Source organism: Atractosteus spatula, chromosome 14, assembly GCF_055471065.1.
Source record: "Atractosteus spatula isolate fAtrSpa1 chromosome 14, fAtrSpa1.hap1, whole genome shotgun sequence".
NCBI lineage: Eukaryota > Metazoa > Chordata > Actinopteri > Semionotiformes > Lepisosteidae > Atractosteus > Atractosteus spatula.
Window position 1 is genome coordinate 41631744 of NC_142719.1, and position 20171 is coordinate 41651914.

The window sequence follows — 20171 nt, forward strand, 5'->3', positions numbered from 1 at the left end:
TAGGAAATATAATAAAATATTAGGAGTACATATAATAAAATTAAATCCACAACTTTAAAACATTTCTCCCTGAATATATAATTTATGTGCGTCATAGTGGGTTCTGTTTGTTAATAAGCGAGACCAACTTTTTTTTCCATTATGGCTTCGTGCGCTTGATGACCAGCATTTCCAATATCAGGTTACGGTTACGGTCACGGTCTGTTACCATGGTGAGTTCCGTCTGATGATGCGATGTGTCCAGGTGTTGGTGAGAGCAGACCCGGGGCTACAGGCTGTCTGTCCCCCTTTCCTTGGCCGAGCAGTTTGGGACTTTTACGAGGTTATCATGCAGTAGTTTAGGCTGTAATTTCGTTTTTCCAGTCAAGGTGCGATTTGAAAGTGTTGACTTGCCGGCGTTGAAACGATTATAGCTCGTTTGTGGTTATTAATAATGTAGGGGTTTTCTGGTTAATAATTGATCACAGGCGATAGGAACGTGTTTGTTTGGCAAAGGATTACAGGGGAGAACTGCTTCACGCGTGGAGCTGAAAGTGCTAATATTTGCCCTTTTCTTTCACGTCCAGCCGGGAATAACTGGGGGGATTAGGGTTTAGACAGGAGACACTTTTCACGACGCTTTCATACAAACAACACGGAATATAATCGAATAAGAAAGGTTACAAAGGAGGCCCGTCTAGCCCGTTTGGTAATCTGTAGCTAAAATCTCCAAAGAACTCATCCAGCTGTTTTCCACAGTATTGACTTCAAACAACATGGCCGGGCACTTTGCTCCAGATGCCCACGACGTTTTGCAGAATCAAGTGTCCCCTGTTCTCAGTTTGAAACAGTCACCTGTAGTGTCCTCTGGCTCCTACATCTTCACTGTGCAACTTCTGAGATTAAAGTTTTACTTACTCTGCTGGCCGAGCTAAGCGCATCAAAGCTTAGTATTCACTTGTTTTTGATGTAGTATTCACCTTCAAAAAAAAACCCACCCACCTTCCCAGGTTTCAAACCGCATTAAGTACGTCTGCATTTACTAACTCCTCGGCCCTCTCGTTAGCGTCAGCATTATCCTAGCCGCGTTCATAAGCGAGATCGCCGAATGCAAACGCCTCTCCAGTCTCACGGAAACAGCCACTCGGACGGAGGAGAAAACCCGTGCTGCTGGAGTCGTACAGGACGTGTCGCGCCCCCTTATCACCTCCCTGCACACGTTTGGAATGAACCATCGTGTCTGGCGATGGCTTCTGCTTTCCACGCGTTTCCCTCTGTAATAATATTAACGCTTAAGAGCTTAAAAGCGGCGAGCTGTCAAAACCGCGCACCTCCGTGCGCGCAGTAGAAACCCTACTCCTAAAAATGTAGTGACATCATCAGCGGAGTAGCCAGTAGGAGCCGGGGACGGAGAGATTTGGGGGCTGGTGATAAGGTATCTGGATTCTTTCAGCCTTCAGCCCTTACACGGTGTTACTGTCAATGGGAGCACTGCTTCAGGATTCATGCTGCCCGGGCTTCGCTTCAGGACTGCGCGGAAAGAGCCACACTGGGAAACTTTTTAACTGTGTGAAATCAGCTCCCCCCCCCCCCCTACAAGCTTCGAGTTGCCTCGCCACAAAACGCGAGGGAAAAAAAGGGGGCGCTTTACGGGTGAAAGGTCGTGATGGGTGGCTCATCTTCGTTCCGATGATTTTCGTCCTGTTATAGGCTTGCTCCTCATGAAAAGACAAAACTTTGTTCCTGGTCACTTTCTGTCCCTCTCACTCTCTTTCTCCCCAGTTTGTCAGTCTCAATGGTATTAAAACACCCCCCAAACCGAGGGGTTCTCTGAGCGCAACTATCTAGCCGACCCCAGAAGAAGTCAAACCTCCCAGACCTGATCTACACCTCCTTTCTGGTGCATCTTGAAATCCCATCTGTGGGGGATTATAACAGAAAGCTGAGCACTGTCTGGATTTTTTTTGTTGTTGTTTTAAACTTCTTTTCCCGAATTACATAGGCTGAAGGCAAGGCTGCTTGCAGCCGAGGCGGATACGATGCTGCGCTCAGACCGGGGAGCACAGAGCTCCCGGAGGATTTTGGCTCTAATTTGCGGATTGCTGTGCTTTTTTACCGTGAATGGATGCCCTCATAAATGCAGTTGCTCCGGATCTCATGTGGATTGCCACGGGCAGGGATTCAGGACAGTGCCGAAGGGAATTCCCAGGAACGCAGAGAGGCTGTAAGTAGAGTGTGCACGCCGGCAGGAGAAACGGGCTCGGGCGTCATGTGTGCGGGCAAAATCCTGTTGACTTTTCCCTGGAGAGGAACACGCGCATCTCTATAAACCGAGCTGTGCAAACTCTCCCTTTTTATGTCTGCTTTGTCTGTTGTGAGAACGCACGTTCGGGTCCCGATGAATGGGGTGATCGGTTTGTTTTCGCGGTTGTCCGTATCGCAAAGTAGGGCTTTTCCCTTTGCCACCTGTTTTGGAAGGTCGCGGTGCTGGACGGATCGAGCGAGTGCCTTGCGTTGGGGCTAACCAACTTTTGAGAAACTTACAGAATACTGACTTCGAGCATGTTCATTGTTACGATTCTTATTAATTTAGACGGCCGACGCTTTTATCTAGCCACTTAACAGTTATAGAGTATGGCGTGGAGTTACACTTTTCCAGCTTGATATTTTACGGAAAAGTCCCAAAATACCTCCTTGTTTAAACTACAACAGCATTGTATCAACAACTTGCCACTCGGCATTTGAAGTTGTACTTGTGATCCCGGAGATCCTATCCTACCATGTCTCCACATGATGCTTGATATATACAAGATCTTATTCGCTGGACGATCAAAAACCACAAAACTACTATTTTTTCCTGTATCCTTAGACCTCTAAAACGTCAACATACCAGCCAGTTTCAGTGCTGAAGACGACAATTGTGTCATGTATTTTATATTACGGTTGTATAAAAACTTATGGTCCAAATCACAATTCTAAGTAGTCTCATTATTAGTATTAGCAGGAGTCGTGATGACTTCCATGTCCTTTCAATCCAGTTGTTTGCTCCTTCGGGAATATTGTTTTCTGTCTGCTAGGAGTAATAACAGTGGTTAACAGTGTAGAAATTATCTTTTAATTAACATTCTACCTCCGAGGGCCGATAAGACGCCAAGGCAGCCTAGTCTGTGTTTGTGCTGTGGGGGGTATCCATGGAGACTCCACCCTTGGATGCCTCCAGGCGTGAGGGTGGTTATCTGATTAGCAATACCAAGTCTTTCGAGATCTTCCAAACTTTAGATTTAAAGGCAAAAAAAAAAAAGTCCGTAACCTACATCATTGCTTGCTCAAACTGCCCCGCTTACCTCCAGACACCTCTGTAAACTGGGTCTGCCGATCGACCCAGCTGCAGGTCATTTCATCGCAACCTTTCCCGCTGGCCATCCCTACACAGCCCCCTCGCACATCTCTCGTACAGCCAACAAGGGCTTCTTCCGCCTGCCGTGCGGAAAACACAAAGCGAACGCTGAAACACAAGAGGAGTTGTTGCTTTTGTTCAAGCACCTGGGCGGGCTGGGGAGAGGCAGCATAGATACCTACTGTATGTGTTTCGATTAATGGTTAATTGATTGGCTGTAGATGTACAGTTAATCTAATAAATTAAAGTGCACTGGTAATGTAAAAAACAAATTGGATTCCCTACAGAGAGGGCTTGAATCACAGACTGGAATGCCAAATGAGGCATTTAAAGGTATGCAGAATTCAGCTTCTAAAAGCACCGTGGGAAGCAGGCTGAGGCAATCATTAGAATATCGGTAGTCTGTTAATGTTATCAGCAGCGAAGCATTCGTGGTTAATAACTTGGTTTATAGAGTCACTCTGAGCAGCACTCGGATGCGCAGCGCAACCAATGAGGGGTGAAGGATTCTCACGGCCGATCAGAATCTTTGGCTGGTTCGTATCGTGAAAATTATTCATTACTACTTCTCATGAATTGCAAACAGATTTTACAAAAATATTCCGTCGTCATGTTATTTCTAGGGGTTTGAACGAAACGTTCAGTTTAGTTTTTTTTTTAAAGAAAGGAAAAAGTTTCACTAACTTAGCACTTCGCCTTTAGTGATTGAACTGAAAATGAAGACGAGGACTTTCAATAATTGTTCGTGTTTGCACACAATAAATCCCAAAAGCTTCTCAGGACACTCTCCATAATGCTAAAATCTGTTTTGTTCCCCGTCTTAGTTTAAGTAATTTTACATTTTACATATCTGTAAAGCGATTTGAGTGGAGTGCCCAGAAAAGCACTATATAAGTGTAAGGAATTATTCATTATCATTTAAATATTATTTTTTGACCTACAAGGTTACATAATGGAGATTTTAAGTAGAGATGTAGGTAAAAAAAATAAATGACTAATTTAGAATAGCAGCTTAGAATAAAAAAGACAGTTGAGGAATGTTTATACAGCTTGTGTATGCACCCTGAAATCCTGAAGTGTTGGGAAACGTTTAACAGGCTGCAGGGCTTACTAATGAGCCTGAAAGTCTTGAATGTCTGCGAGTTACAGTTTAGAGACACATACATTTAAATTAATATAAAATCTGTTGCTTTAAGTTTCATGGCAACACTTTGCAGCAGGTTCCTGGGCTCGTCTATCCCAGAATGAACCAGACTGGTGTTTAGCGGGAGTCTTCTCCCTGTCAACATGAACGTGTCTGAGGGGAAGTTGAGGCTGAGTATTCCAGAAGGCCTCACCATACCTGAAGTCTGCTGCAGAACCTGCAGCTCTTCACTGACCTCAGCAGCAGAGCCCCCAGTGGACACACAGAAAGTAACAAGACCAAACAGACGTTATACCGTATCAGAAGTGGATCCTTCCCATGGAAGCATGGGGGGACAGGGTGGCATTAAAGCTATGACACAAAGACAGCTAATTGCACATGTGGAGACACTAATTAGCATAACCAGCACATCTCTGGAGAACCCACATGGTCATGGGTAGATCATACAGACTCCAGACAGAAGGCTGCCTAGGCTGAACTCCAACCCACGGTCCAAGAGCTTTGAAGCAGCTGTGCTAATTGCTATGTCAAATCTGGGGTCTGTTGGGTAATAATATTGCAGCAGGCATTGTAGCCTGGTCTGTGAGGATAACTAATTTCTGGACCACCTGGAGTGGGGAGATGTGTCCAAATGCATTTCAACAAAGGAAAATAGAGAAGTCAAGCCTTATGTTTTGCTCTAATTAATTGCCCTACAGTGACTCTAACAGGAATGTGAAATTGTTAAAGGCAGCAAGAAAGATTGAGCAGCAGCGTTTCTCATGTGATTGATCAAGAATGAAAATGTATTTGAAGCCATGAGCGGAGATTCTATGCCCTACAAGAGATAACTAATTCTGCAGATGCCTGAACCTAATTCAGCCTTTAATTCAATTGCTAAGGACCACTTGAAATCTAATTTACATTGGCAGCAGGGCAACAAGTAGAGGAAATTGGGCATTAATTTGGTTTGTGAATCGGTGTGGTTTTTAATGAGGAGACAGTGCCGAGATTGGAAGCAATCCAGAGTGTCAGAATGAACACGCTGTCTTCAGTCTTATGTGGTCCATGTGATCTGTGTTTAGCAAGTCCGAATAAAGGGTTGTGCCTTAACCCATGCTGGGCACGAATCCTCCAGTTTCAAGTTCAAGGATTCGTAATTCACAAAACACATTTATTTTTTAGATCTGTATTTTATCATTTGATCAGTAAAGAGCATTTGTAGGACTGAATGCTGCTATATAAACTAAACACGACTCTTCACGTTCTGCATTAAAAGACAGCCTGTTTAGCAAGTACTCACAAGCCCATTGCACTTCAGACTTCACACTCCAGAAACAATGTGGGACTTTGTTACTTGTCGGCACTGAACAATTCTTCCCCTGGATCTTATCAGTGCCCTGTTCCACAGAGAAAACAGGGGTTGCAGTGCACAACTGGAGCACTACAGCTCTTCAGTCACAGACTGTGGGTGGCTGAGGCTCACAGGAGACTCTGCTGTCATCCCTGCCAATTCATCTACAGGTGTTTATTTTACCCTCCATTCAACTTGGTCTGAACTTTTTTTTCTAAAAAAATAATAACACATCATTTGTTTCCATTGTCTCCGCCAAAACATTCTTTAAAGCAAAACGTAGCTGAGTTTTTTAAAACTACCCGCTCTTCTGAATGTGTTCTTTTCTGTAGCGCAGAAATGTGGAAATCATGTGTCGCGGTCAGAGTTGGTTAAGGCTGTCATGTTGCTGTTGTGGCCTGAAAAAAGTAAGGTATACAGTGTCCTTCAAATCTCTTCATTCCCCCATAGAAACAGGAACAATACAAAACAAGAGAGATTTACAGATTGGAAAATGTTTCTTAAAAACTCTAAAAATGTTATAAAGTAATCTTAATAGTATTGCACAGACAGAGTTATTATTGCCATGAATAATGTCCAGAAGACATGAAAGGGGTCACATTTATTCACTCCTGTGGTGAGTACTTTGTAAGTCCTCCTTTGGCAGGGTATACAGTGACTAGATGCCTTCTGTAATGTTCCTTAATGTTCTAGGACCTTTAGAGAGGAGATTTATAAATGTACCTCCATGTGGAATTGTCCTCCAGACCCTTTGGTTTCTGAAGTTAACTACCTGTTATTGGATTGAGGTCTGGAGGTTGAGATGGATGGTCAAGAACTGTACTGTGTGCAGTTACGTATTCTATTGTCAGTTTGGATGTGTGTTTTGGATCATCGCCATATTGGAATGTCCACTTTCAGCCACAACTGAGCTTCTTAGCAGAATGAACCAGGTGTTTGGCCAAAATGTCTTGATACCTGTTGTATTTCATGATTTCGCCTATCTTGACAAGGGCTCCAGAACTCAACAATGCAAAACAATATTTGACAGTTTTCTCAACACTAGTTTATCTTTCATACACTGAACATGACACTGATGAGCATGTCCAAAAAGCTCAACTTTCATTTCGTCTGGGCTGCAGATTTTGTTCAGTTGTCATTCAAATGATATTTGGCAAGTCTAAGTTGCCTCATTTTGTGGTTTGACCTCAGAAGTGACTTCTTTTCTTGCTGGACAGTGAAGAATGCCACACTCATAGAATGATAGTTGTCAGCACTTCTGCTATATGGGGTCTTTTTGTTTCTGTTTTCATCAGGGGTATGAATACATTTGAAGGGCACTGTATCCATACATATATCCTGCAAATGTACATGTAGGCTTTTTTTTCCCTGTGTCTGTTACATTTCAAAACCCCATTCATCCTTGGGCTGTGTAACAGCATCCTCAGCAAGGCTGTATAGAAACATCCATTCTTCTACAAGTGATTCGACAGCCTCAGTCAGATCAATGTTCCAATACAGTAACAAGAGACACTGTGCTGTAGAAATTGCCTTAGTTTAGATCAAGCTACAAAGGTGTTATAGCTATCCACGTCATTACTTTCATCTCAGCTTTTTAATTTTGTTTTACAAAGCCCGTTTTGCTTCTGCCTGTTATCCTCATTGTTTAGAATTCCATAATTCTGGATAGAAGTATTCAAATGGGCTTTTCTCCAGACCTCACTCTTGGAATGCACCCTGGGAAACAGGAGTGCGCTGGTTAGGACAGCATGCTCCTCCACCGAACCTCCGACAGCGTGGTGTCTGCATGTGGAGATGAGCTATCCTCGGGACACTTCACACTAGAGGCTAAAAGAGTCCTAAATTGTTCAGAACTGCTTTTTTGCATAGTTCTTAAGGTCTATAATGACGAGAAATGCTGGGGAGCGTCTTATAAGTTAGCGTGAGCCACTCCAGCAGTAAAATCCTGTCTACCGCACGGATGCTGGAGACGCTGGGGTCAAGCCAGCGGCAAGATCATTGATCAGACCCCCCTGCACGCTCCCTGCCTCCACCTCCCGCGCAGCCCGCAGCCCCTGACAGACACGGGCAGCTGCTGGTCGGTGGGGAGCAGGGGCGTAGGAGCGCAGGGCAGGACGGAGAAGCTTCAGTCCGCGGGTGGCGTTGCGTGCCGACCAGAAAAGGGGGCTCTGCTCTGCGCCCCCAGAGGAGGCGCCGTGTGACGGCTGGCTGCTGGATTCACGCCTTGCTCGTCTGCTCAAGGGCTGGCAGTTTCAGTCTCAGGACCTCCCCCAGGAGGCTGTGCAGCCGTGTCTTCGCGAAGGCCTCGGAATAGCGATTCCACTTCAGCCACACGGGAACCAGTACATCCTTCCCCGTCAGTTCACGGGCAGGGGCTTCTGTCAGGAAACTCCTTTCCTTTCGAGAACCTTTGCCTGGATCAGGGCCCAGCGCACCCACCCGAAACAGAGAGGTTGTTCTGAGGCCTTCGTGGAAAGGATTCGGAGGCGCTTTACTCTGGCCGGAACATCACAGGCAGACCCTGGCAAAGGCAAAAAACAAAACTAAAGAAGTTTCAATTCTTTAAAAAAAAAAGTCAAAGGAAGGAGTCCAAGTGCTGAATGTCCTTGCAGAAGGTTAGTCAAAAAAACAAACCAGGGACGCAGTGGGCTGTAGCCCTGCTGTTTCTGAGTGATGCCTTGATGCCAGACTGATTTCGATAGCTCGCACGCTTGAAGTGTCCCGTCAGCCCAAACACTGCAGGCAGCTGTCCCAAAAGCAAGATATTCCTGGAGTGTAACATGGATGATAAAAGCTTTCTCGCCTCGGTAAAACTAACTTTATTTCCCAACTTCGTAAAAATATTTGATATGGAACTTAAGAAGTACGTAATAATGTATTCTGTCTTCAAAATCAAGACGGGGTACTCGTAATTTTATAAATGGTCTTTTTTTTTCCGCACCAAAATATAGGGAGAATGGCAAGTGTCATATTTCCTCGTTGAAAATTCGCGTGGAAACAAACCGAAACAGCAGGAGCTGAGAAATCCTTAGCCACCCAGCTGCATGCAATTTTGTTCAAAGACGTCAGCTCTACCCAAAGTCTCGAACACGACAATGAACACCCACTGAACTCCGAAGGGTGCTTAAAGTAATACACCCCACATTGATACCGTCTCATTCAAATGCGGACACACCGCTATTGCAAACATTGTAAGTTTATCCTTGCGCGTTCCCTACACTTACAGATAGGATGTGGTAACTGCAAATATGGCTTGGGTAATCGATCACTGCTCCCAGTGCCCTTGATTGATGGAGCCACCGCCAGTTTACCGGGAGGCTCGGACGGGCGCTCAGGAGCAGAGAGAGCGAGCGGAGCCCGGCCCTTCGTGCGGTTTCGTCTCTTGAACTGGCAGTAAAAGCGCGGCTGCGTGTTTGATCTCGCTGGGACGCGAAGTTTCTGCTCTGCAGATCAGCTGCAGCCCTGGATCTCGCGGCCTCCCTACGCCGTAAGAGTAATATCTCAGCCCGACACGCCTCCTGCCCGCCGCATTAGTCTCAGGGCAAACATTTTGACGGGAGATGTTAATTTATTCCTTTGTCTTTCTTTATCCCCCCCACTAACGTTTATATCTCTTTCCTCGCTGTATTTGTTTTTTTTTTGCTTTGATGAATTATTGTCAGACATTTTTATCCAAAGCGATTTACATTCCTACACACTTATACAGCTGGTTATAGACCTGTGAAGTGAAGTAACCTTTTTTAACAGCCGGGACTTGGATTTAAAGCGTAGATTCCCGGGTACGAGTCCAGAGGCTCTGAAAAGGGCTGCTAATCTACACTGAAATCTTATTTTAACGCCAGCCCGCTGCCTGCTGTTGGCTGTGCTTCACCTTAGATGCATCACTGTAGTTCTAATTAAGATTGATCACCGCAAAACGCATCACAAAAAAAGGCTAATCAGTTTCTGAATCTAACCGTTTGTCTCCTGCTCTACCCCACTTTAATCCCTATGTCCAAACAGCTCTAGGGTCTTTGCCTGATTGCCTCACAGTTTATCCTGTCAGTTCATGTTACATTTTTATTGTATGGTTTTTCTCTTTTTCATCTTCATCACTACAGCTTCCTTGGGTTTGGAAAGGCACTTTATAAATAAAATGTGTCGTATTGAATAGGAATAAGAATCGCAGGCTAGGAGCCGTGCCATAGTTCGGCGCTACTCAATCAAACCTTGCCTGGACTGAAAATCTCAAAGTAAGCAGTAGCAGGAACGTGCCCAGTAGCAGACACCAGTGGGACTGTGGCACCGAGAAGCTGGGCCTCACACAGGGCAGCGAGACCGCGGATTTCACACACAGCCTTCTGGCCTCCAGGAGCGCGGGCGCGCAGGGGCAGACAGGACCCATCGGCGGTATTTTATTTCTGAAACTCGCAGTTTTGGGTGTCAAACCTCGGCGGTGTGATCTCGGGGGGGCGGACAGGTGAAGCCATGTTCCGGGCAGGAAATAACAGGAGTCAGGGGCACACTACCGAATTCCGATATTCCCAAGAAAAGGGATCTACACTGTGGATTCGGGAATCTGGGACAGAACTGGGTTTGCCCTGGGTCGGGGCACTGAGACAAGACCCTGGTCTAGACCACTACATCAGCCTTACTGCACACAGCTCTCTGTGCCTGATCCATTGCTCAGGAATTTCATCAGGTCTGCGCATTGAGATACAGAGCAAAGCCTGACAGCGGGCAGGAGAAAGGAATTGCAAGGATTTGCCGGAAATGCTTCATCAGGAAATCGGTGTAGCAAAGGATTGGGAATTAGAACAGCCGTCCATCTGTTGCAGAGACGTTGTTGAAGAAGCTCCAGATGTGATTGATGTGAGCGCTTTCTTTCCTCAGGAGAGTTTGATATCGTATAGGAAACCAAAAACAGACAGTTACCTGAACAGCGGGACAGTGTGAAACCATGTTTGTGCTGTGCGTATGCCGCTGTCACCGCTACTCCTAAAAAAATAAATCAGTCCGACAATGTTTGATGAGCTTATATATTTCTCTCATATTCAAGCAGCTTTACACTCCGGCCCTGCTGGTGACATACAATGGCTTTGAGTGTTCTGAAATATGTTCTGTAAAAAGCTAACAAGAAGACAAAAAGCAATAAAACAAAAGAATTGTCAGGACTCCTGAAGCAGCCTTTGACATGAGAGTAGTAAACTCTGGTCAGATTCCTGAACAGCTTTCACAAGCCTGGGAAAGGAAAATAAACATCTTTAAAGACCAGAACAGAGCAAATGTTCAAAGCATGCCTCTGAGAAAGAAAAAAATCGCAAACTGATTTATTAGTTAGACCATGGTGAACTTATTAGTAATAAATTTAGCTGTGAAGGAATGACTGGGAGGTTTAGTCATTCTGACTCCTGCCCCTGGATTCCGTTTAGAAGTGAAATGCCACAGTCTTGATCAGATTTCCAAATTAAGGACATCCAAGGGAGTATGTGCCTTCATTCCATATACTCGTGATGTTGAATTGTCTATTAGCTGTCAGGCCTTTGTGTGATAGACTAAACGACTACTATTATTGTCTCTGAGAGAGTTCTCTTTCCACACCTGCCTCCCAGGCGGTCTGGAGGCTGGACTGTCGGTGGGCTGGCGTGGCGGTGAGAGCTGGGAGTGTCTCGGAGGGGTGAGATGGAAAGGACTGGGCACCTGCTGCAGGGCTTTCCACTTCATCCTCTCCCCCGAGAGGAAGCAAAGTGTGGTGGCTGAGCCCTCAGGGAACAGACAGGGCATTGTCTGCTCTCAGAAGAGTCTCCACTGCGACAGGAGACAGCCTGTTAGAATTGCGCTCAGTGTGTCATCTGTAGTCCCAGTGAGACCCAAGCATCGGTCTGCTTTGGCAGGTGGTCGAAACGCACTTCGGAGGCATATTCTAGCACAGAGGAAACTCGGGAACTCCCAGGGTTAAAACTGACTACCGGGAACCTTTTAAGGGATTTTTTTGTGAGACATCTGGAATAAAAATGCCCATGACTACACACTCATCTAATGTGTAGGATTGGTCAGAATGGCAGGCCAATACACAGCATATATTGTTTTCTGTGAAAGCTGTACAGCTGGCCACAGTTTTGTCCAATAAGGATCTTCTCCAATTAGGGAACTTCCAGATGTCTAGTCATTCTTTATTGAATTTGTTGCTCCTAAACCTTGGCACTGTCCTATGTTTATATCACATACTCACTACAACTCCTATCCAGTTTTAAATTGGTTTAGGTCATATTGAGTTCCTAATGGAGTCAGATTAAAATTCAGGGTGTACCAAGTTTCAGCTATGTTTGGAATAGTCCTAGATCAGTTCCTACCGCTAACAGAACTGTTGCTGAGAGGGTTAGGGTTAGAGTCCGGGTCAGATCACTGTCTGCTATCTGACCTATTCAATTACATTTTTTCCAATTCAATACAATTGTTACTTAACAGACTTAAGAAGAGTTCCAAACTGTAAAGGAGCCATTCAGCTCATTTGGCCTGTTTGGTAGTTAGCAGCTAATTGACCCCAATATCTTGTCCATATATTTCATGAAAGGAACGAGGGCATCAGCTTCAACACCATGACTGGGCAGCTTTTTCTATACTCCCAGCACCCTCCGGGTGAGTAAGTCTCCTGTTCATGGTATTAACTGCTCATCCATGTAGTTACTTGATCCAGCACCCTTTGTAAAGAATGTCCACCACAAGGTTTGTGAAATATTTTAAGCAGTAAATCATAAAAAGGTGGTTCTCAGAGGAAAGAAAACAACCATTAGGGATTGAGGAGAGAGAAAACAAAACCCTCAAAAGAAAAAAAAGACACTCTGGGGGTCTTCTATATGTTTGTAAGCATTTTTATCTGTAGCCTTGCTCATAGTCGCATGTATGAAATGCGTTATGGTCCATGTGAATTCTACACTGCACTGGGAGGTGATGAGGCACAAGTTAACCACCCAGGAAGTGCCTTATTTCACAAGAACCACAAGACCCAGTGGGTTATTGTTTATAACATATCTATTTTTAAAAAACAAAAAGTGACATTTGGGGTAAGAAAAGAATCCAAAAAGAATTTTAAAAGACGCAAAAACACATTCATTGTACATAATTCCCTACTGTATGTGTTCCTGCTCATATTCTTCCCATCAAATCCCATTTTCTGGAAGTGGTTTGGCACTGGTAAATGTCAGAGTGAACCATATGATGTGGCATGCAGAGACTTACCCAGCCAAGCAGGGTGCGGGTCTAAAAGCCACCACACGCAGTGCTTCGTACACTAATGCAGATTGTCCAAAGCATGTGTGTATTACAATGAGCACCTCTAATAACAACAGATCACTAGTGCAAAGAAACCATGAACACAAACCTGGGCAAACATAACATCGGTTTGCTAGTTCATGTCACAATGCTGTTTATAATTTGTTACAGTATTTCACATGACAGTGTGCTTGTTAGATTGCCAAATCATTACGTTCTTGAAGATAACTTACAGCTGGGAATGGAGGTTCTGCATTTCTGTTATTGTTTCACCTGGGGAGTTTCCCCACTCATGTCTTAGTGTTCTGCATAGGCTTAAGAGAACGAAACACATTGAAATGTTTAACCTAATACGTGGAAAAATTATGATTTTTCTAACAAAGTTCTCTTTGCCATTTAATCACATCTGGTCAAGAGACAGAAAACAGTGGGATCAGATACAGAGTGAAGAATAAGGAATGGAGTACCACAAGGATCTGTACTAGGACCACTGCTCTCCCTGATTTATATTGGTGATCTGAACTAAGAAATAAGATGGGAAATACTGACCTTGAAGAAGGGACTTGCAAATGACACATTATCACATCTTCTAGACTAGGAGGGCAAGCAAACCGAACGTCCCGACACACAGGTGTAAAATTGAAATAAAGAAATCCAACATTAATAATATACAATGATGCACTAGTAAGGCCTAATCTAGAATGTTATGTTCAGGTTCCATGCTACAAAAAGATACTGCTGCTCAGAGGTCTATCTAGAAAAGGGGAAATGGGTATATTCTTGGGCTTACAGTGATGTCCTTCGATGAGAGGCTGAAAGAACTGCATGGTACTGTACAACAGGCATGGAGGTACTGTATACCAGTCCTGGAGGTACTGTACAACCTCCAGGGCCTGGAGGTACTGTATACCAGTCCTGGAGGTACTGTACAACCTCCAGGGCCCGGAGGTACTGTATACCAGTCCTGGAGGTACTGTACAACCTCCAGAGCCTGGAGGTACTGTATACCAGTCCTGGAGGTACTGTACAACCTCCAGGGCCTGGAGATACTGTATACCAGTCCTGGAGGTACTGTACAACCTCCAGGGCCTGGAGGTACAGTACAGCAAAGCCCAGAGCTGCCTGCATGCAGCACCCCTGCAGTTTTACGTGCAGCTGGAATATCGCATTGCTGTTGGAGAGATGAAGCTGTTGTGCATCTGACACATCTCTCTGCTGTGTGGACAGGCGAGGGTCCCAACAGTGTGAGGTGTACAGGACATGAGCGTCGTCTTCACGTGTCCTCTGCAGGGACACGGGGGGCATAGCTGTGAGCAGAGATGACCAACATGGGCTGATTCGTAAAATAAATAACTGTGCATTCCAAAATCTGCAAAAAGAGCTTAGCTGACTATCCCTCACAATTCCAGCTGAGCGCACTGGGTACCGGGCAGATCTGTTATCTATATAAGCTGTGGTTGGAGCTGGGGGGTGAAGTAGTTCCAGTAGGCAGCTGCGTCAGCATGCAAAGGCTGCAAAGGAACAAGTAAAGGTTTATTCCATGCTGAAAAGAGAAGTAAAGAAACACAACGTTTCGGCTGTGGAGTCTTCTTCAGGTGACTGTCTTTGGGAGGTGGCTGTCTTTCTTCCTCGGCACCGCAGTCTGGGTCACAGCGCAGTCCGGCATTCTGATGCGATGATGGGAAAAAATCACACGAACATGAAAACAGAACAAAGGCCAAGAAAAGTACCTGCCCGTGCTTTAGCAGTGGAATAAATTGTTTTTTTAGCTCCTTTGAGCTCTTAAATGATGCATCTCTGCTGAATTAAAACCAAGATGAATATAGCTGGAGCTTTTTTTTCACTAAAGTAACACGTTGATAAAACTTTGCAGATGATGGCTCTGTGCACTGGTCTCTTTGTGTCTATAAATTAAATACGGATGTGTAACGCCTAGGATGCACTGAACAGTGAATATTGCAACTCTAGTGAATTGCTTTGCATAAAGGCATCAGTTGCATTGAACCAACAGTAATATATAGAAGACTGTTTCAGTGCTGTTGCATCAAGAGAAGGCAAGTCAGAATAAAAAAGTGATGACTACTTTAATCATCTTTATTTTCAGTAGTTAGGTTTTTAACTTGTGTAACTTATAGCTCTTTATTTTCTGGTCCTCTGGTGTTGTGTGCCTTGTCAGATTATGACAGCAGCATTATTTCTGCAGTTTCAGGGTGAAGGCTGGCTTGTGTTGGGAGAGCACTGGGGATACATAACATTTTCACCCAACTTTTGTATATAATGTAACAAGAGAGAGATTAAGATTTCAAGGGCCATGAGATGTTAGCTTTCATGCAAATTGTACTGATGAAACAGAAAAGCAAAAAAGCATTAATTTATCTACAGTATAGTTAGGTCCTATGGAGAATAAGGCAACAAACCTGAAAATGACCATACCTGGTGTACAGTGGCTCTGGTGTGTTAGCTCATACATATAGTTTGAAAAATCAGGAAGACCTCACATTGCTAAGCTGCTAAGCAACACAAGTCTATGTTTTGAGCACTTTCTGTATATTTCTATATTGTTTCTCCATTTTCCACTCTTTTGACACCACTTGCTGTTAACTGTAGCTGCAGTTCTGTGTTAACTGCAGTGGGGATGATGTCTGCAGAGTGTCTGCTAGTGCATGTCTTTGTCAAAATCTGCTCTCAGTGTCCTGAGAGAACTGCAGCAGTGTCTCTCCAGCGCCGGTCCCCTGACAGCCCACAATGTGGCTCCAATTACAGCTCTTGATGTGTGCCTAGTACAGTGTTGTGGAAGCCTTTTGAAATTCAATACCCCTTTAAATCAGAATTATAAATGTTTATGTACATTATGAGAAACACACACTGAGCCGTGCTCCATCAGGAGACGAAGTTTGGCTTCGCTGGAGTTTTCTTTTTTCTTTGTTAATTCTTTACAAGTGACGCAGCTCCACCAGGCCAGAACTACACAGAAATGCAGCCCGACCTCATGCAATATGGAGATGTTTTTGAGCATATCTACACGGTTTGTTTTTTCCTCCTATGTGTGGATGTGTGGTTTAATACTTACAAAACAGATAAAATGACCAGTCTTCAGAACATAAGATGAGCCTTTGACCGGGAGACATAAAGAAACAAATTCAGAATGATTCTGTCACATGCAATTAAATTAAGCTTGTAGAGCCAAAATATGTCAGTGTGATTGCCCTTTCTCATGCTCAATCCGTGTCTTAATATAATATTTCTACATAACATCAGCAGTTTGCTTTTGCTACAGGACAATGTGGAGTAAATTATGCACCAAAGGAGAGAAAGCTTTCCAAAAACAGCTCCTTTTGGCAAGAGTCATGATGTAAATGTGATTTGCAGAACACAGGCTCAGGTGATCTAGTTCTGAAGCAGTGCTCAGAGTGGTGAACGTTGTCCTCACCAGCACTCCTGCAGAATATCTTGGCAACCTTGCAGTTATTAAGATCAAAACTGCCCTACAGGAGTGTGAAGTTCAGCCAGTATGTGTCCAGAGGCTTTTATCAGTTTAGATACTCTGAGCTAGTACACGATCTGTCTATGCATTATTAACCCAATTCCCCTCTCTTTGTTTTCTAGAGACCTGGACAGGAATAACATCACTCGAATCACCAAAGTGGACTTCACTGGGATTAAGAACCTGCGAGTTTTGTAAGCATTTGTCTTTGCTTTTAAAATTTGACATTTAATGGGATAGAACTGCAGTACCCCACCCTATTTGAAAAGGAATCATTAGAATACTACAGATTGCTAGTTGCAGAAAGGGGAGTAGTTGTGTGGTTCACAGGAGACTTGGCCTGTTTGTGAAGGTCAATTCGACTTCAAGGGTAAAAGTCAAACAAACAGTGGACAGAAACATGCAGCTTCCCTGCCTGTACAACCAAACCAAAGTAGTGTGCCTATGGAAAAAAATAATCCATTTGAAATCCCCAGATGTTAATTAGATCATCTCACCTCTCTAAGAATGGTACCAGCATGGGAGTGTTGAGGCCATTGCAGTCTCTCCCAGCAACACATGCACCGGCCACGTGCTGTTTTGTGCCCCGTGAAGTCACATGTGCCGCGCAGGAGAGTTCGTATCCGCCAGAGGCGTGGTGTGGGTCTTGCTGCAGGTTCACAGGCCCTGGCAAATGCCAAGGGTAGTCTGGGCAAGGCCAGCCCTCCGAGCCCCAGCAACAGAGCTGTCCAGACAACTGTGTACCATTGCTTGGGGAATCCTGTTCACAGCTGGACACTGACACAAGCACGACCTCATCCATCAGTCTAGTAAATAGCTCTAAGGTAAAGCACGATAATAGAGTCTGTGGGTGGAGAACAAAGTTTCTGCTGAAAGTGCATCTTTAGTCCACTTTTTGAGTTTTCTTGTACTGTGGAGAGTTCAGCACTTAAAACCATCCTCAAGAGGAAGCTTGAATCTAGCAGGGTGGAAAGCTAATTGCTGTAAAGGATAGTATGTCATGAAAGGCACACTATGTTTAGAAAGCAAACCTCAGTAAGGAGAAAACAAGTGACAGATGTATCAATCAGTGAATAAAGTAGATCAAGTTACGTTTTGACCTACAATATGCTGTCCTATGCGAAGTCAGTTGAATGAAAATGCATTGTTCTGTGCTTAAGAAAGATAAGGAGGAAATGGTTCAAGATGCCCATCTTCAAGTCAGAAGATTAACTATGCTTTTCAAAGGGGGGGAGATGATTTCAATACCCACTGTCTCAGGGAATGCTTCTCTGAATTACGCTGCTGCAGAATACATTTTCACATCTAATTTTGTTTCTTAACAATTTAATTGGCTGATTCTCTTTGATCTACAGTCTACATTAAACATTTCAGACTGTTCGAATCTGCTTTTTTTTCGATTGACCCAGTTTATGAAAAAATCAGTGAATCTAGTTTCTCAGTGTTGCTACACCCGGTTTATACCCAGGATTTGTCTTCAGGAATGTGAAGAAATACAGGGCTTAAATCTGCAGCTGGCCCTTAATGTTTCAACCAGACGTTGCACAAGCAATAAGCATTATTTTTAATAATGAACAACTTTTTTTATTGACGTTAGGGGGAATTAAAAAAAATGTTTTATTAGTCTGACCCCATTTGTTTAATGTTATTGCCACGAGATATTGCCAAAATATGCATAACGGGCTCAAAGCGCATCCATTTCAAACATTCAAACTTTTTATCGTTATTTTCCACTTAAACTGAAAACAAGCTTTTTGGCAGGAAGAAAAGGCAAAAACAAGATGAGAACATGAATAATTATACTCTAGACAAGAATCTGTTTATCCTAGTTGTGCCTTTTTAAGTGAGCTGTATCAATGAGAAGAAAATGCAGTACATCAATACAACGTTCAGCTTAAGTGGTAACATAGCACTCTGCATAGTTTTACTGCTTATTTTACGTGGGTTTTGATTAACACCAGTGACATTTCCCTACTCGAAACCATCTGTATGGTCAAGGTGGATCAAAATAGAAATTCCCAGAGAAACACTGGGTCAACTGTCTCATCTCTGTGGGAGAGACAGGTGAGACATCTGAAAGTTGATTTCTTCCATCTGAGACGAGTCGCTGGAGTGAAAGCCAAATGAAGCATAACAGCAGTTTTGTATAAGCACCACCTAAAAGTGGTAAATGTCGCTGTCGCGGTCATTTGCTTGTGCAAAAAGGAATCTTTTGAGATATCTATAGAACTGTATAAAACAGAAGGAAATGCATACTGGACATAAATACAGGCAGCAAGTACATGTATGCAAAATCCCAGGATACTTCTTCAGAATGCAAAGTGAAACACGAACCAGAGGACACTAGTGGGGATTAGGTGGAAGTGCCTTTTAAACTGAGAACTGAAGGCACTTGTTTACCCAAAAGGTTGTGGGAGTTTGAAAAAATTTACTCAGCCATGCTGTCGAAGCCAAAACTCTGGCTTCTTTCAAGAAAAAGCTGGATGAGATCCTCAAATCATGAAGTTACTACTGAACGGGCGTAGACGGGCCAAATGGCGTCCTCTCGTTTGTAACTTACGTTCTTAAATGTATTGTAGATTATGAGAAGGCAACCTTGTGGACTTTTGGACGTAGTTTATTTTTGTGGGGGTTCTCGATGACCTGAGGAGTTATGTATAGATGAGCTCTTTTTGAGGGCAAAGGTCTCAGCTACTTCACTAGAGACCGCAGTGATGTTTAGTTTTTTTTAAGTCCAATATTTAAAGCTCAGTGTTTATTTAGGTTTTTAAATATTCAGACTTTGTCAATTTTAACGGTGATCTACAGTAAGAGTCATTAAGACTCATTCTTGAGAAACAACTTTTTTTTCACTTTGACTTTGAAATTATCTGGACTTTCCAAGTTTTGCACAACCCTGGTTTCTTCACTGTTAAACACCAGAGCTCTTCATGGTATATTTTCAATTATCTACCACCATTTGTATTGCCTATTGATTATTTCTAGTTTTTTTTTTACTTGACTGGGGTTGAAAACAAATTCTTCCTATACAGTACATGCTTTATGACTTTCAAAGTTGCATACAGTCCTGCATTGACGAGGACACTCCTCTGTGAGATTACTGATGATAATTCTTGTGTTTCCATAAGATTCCAGAGTCCTATGGCTCTCTAAACATGTATACAGCCGCTCTGAGTCTTTCCACGGCACAGTGAACTGTTCACTATGTTACAATAGACAATTTATCAACTAGCAGTTGCTGGTGAGAGTACTGCATTGCACAGGAAAATTACAGATACAGGCACTCTCCATCTGGTGTGCATTTTGAAAAAAAAATTAGTGTAATTACTATAATAATATGTTTCCACCCAGTCATATGAATATAAGGCTATTTTTGATCCATATTTATACCATGTGAAATATAGTGTGCTGGCTTTGTTTACAAAATACTCAATTATTTTGAACTAACATTTTGGTTGCTCTTTGGTTGGAGCCGAAGCCAATGTATTGTCATTTTCTTGGGCTTCACACTGTGCATTGTGGCTCCACTGGAATCCACGAAGTTCACAGATTGTCTACAAATTCTGTCTGCGCAAAGCCAATT

General features: G+C 43.6%; 1 protein-coding gene across 1 annotated transcript in view; it reads left to right on the forward strand.

The window, feature by feature from the left end:
- Nucleotides 1-1452: 1452 nt before the first annotated feature.
- Nucleotides 1453-20171, forward strand: part of slit3 (slit homolog 3 (Drosophila)) — a 185023-nt gene continuing 166304 nt past the window's right edge. The window contains exons 1-2 of the mRNA XM_088932324.1: nucleotides 1453-2203; nucleotides 16711-16782. Coding sequence (XP_088788450.1) covers nucleotides 2019-2203; nucleotides 16711-16782 — 257 coding nt within the window. The 5' untranslated portion in view covers nucleotides 1453-2018. The remainder of the gene's footprint in view (nucleotides 2204-16710; nucleotides 16783-20171) is intronic.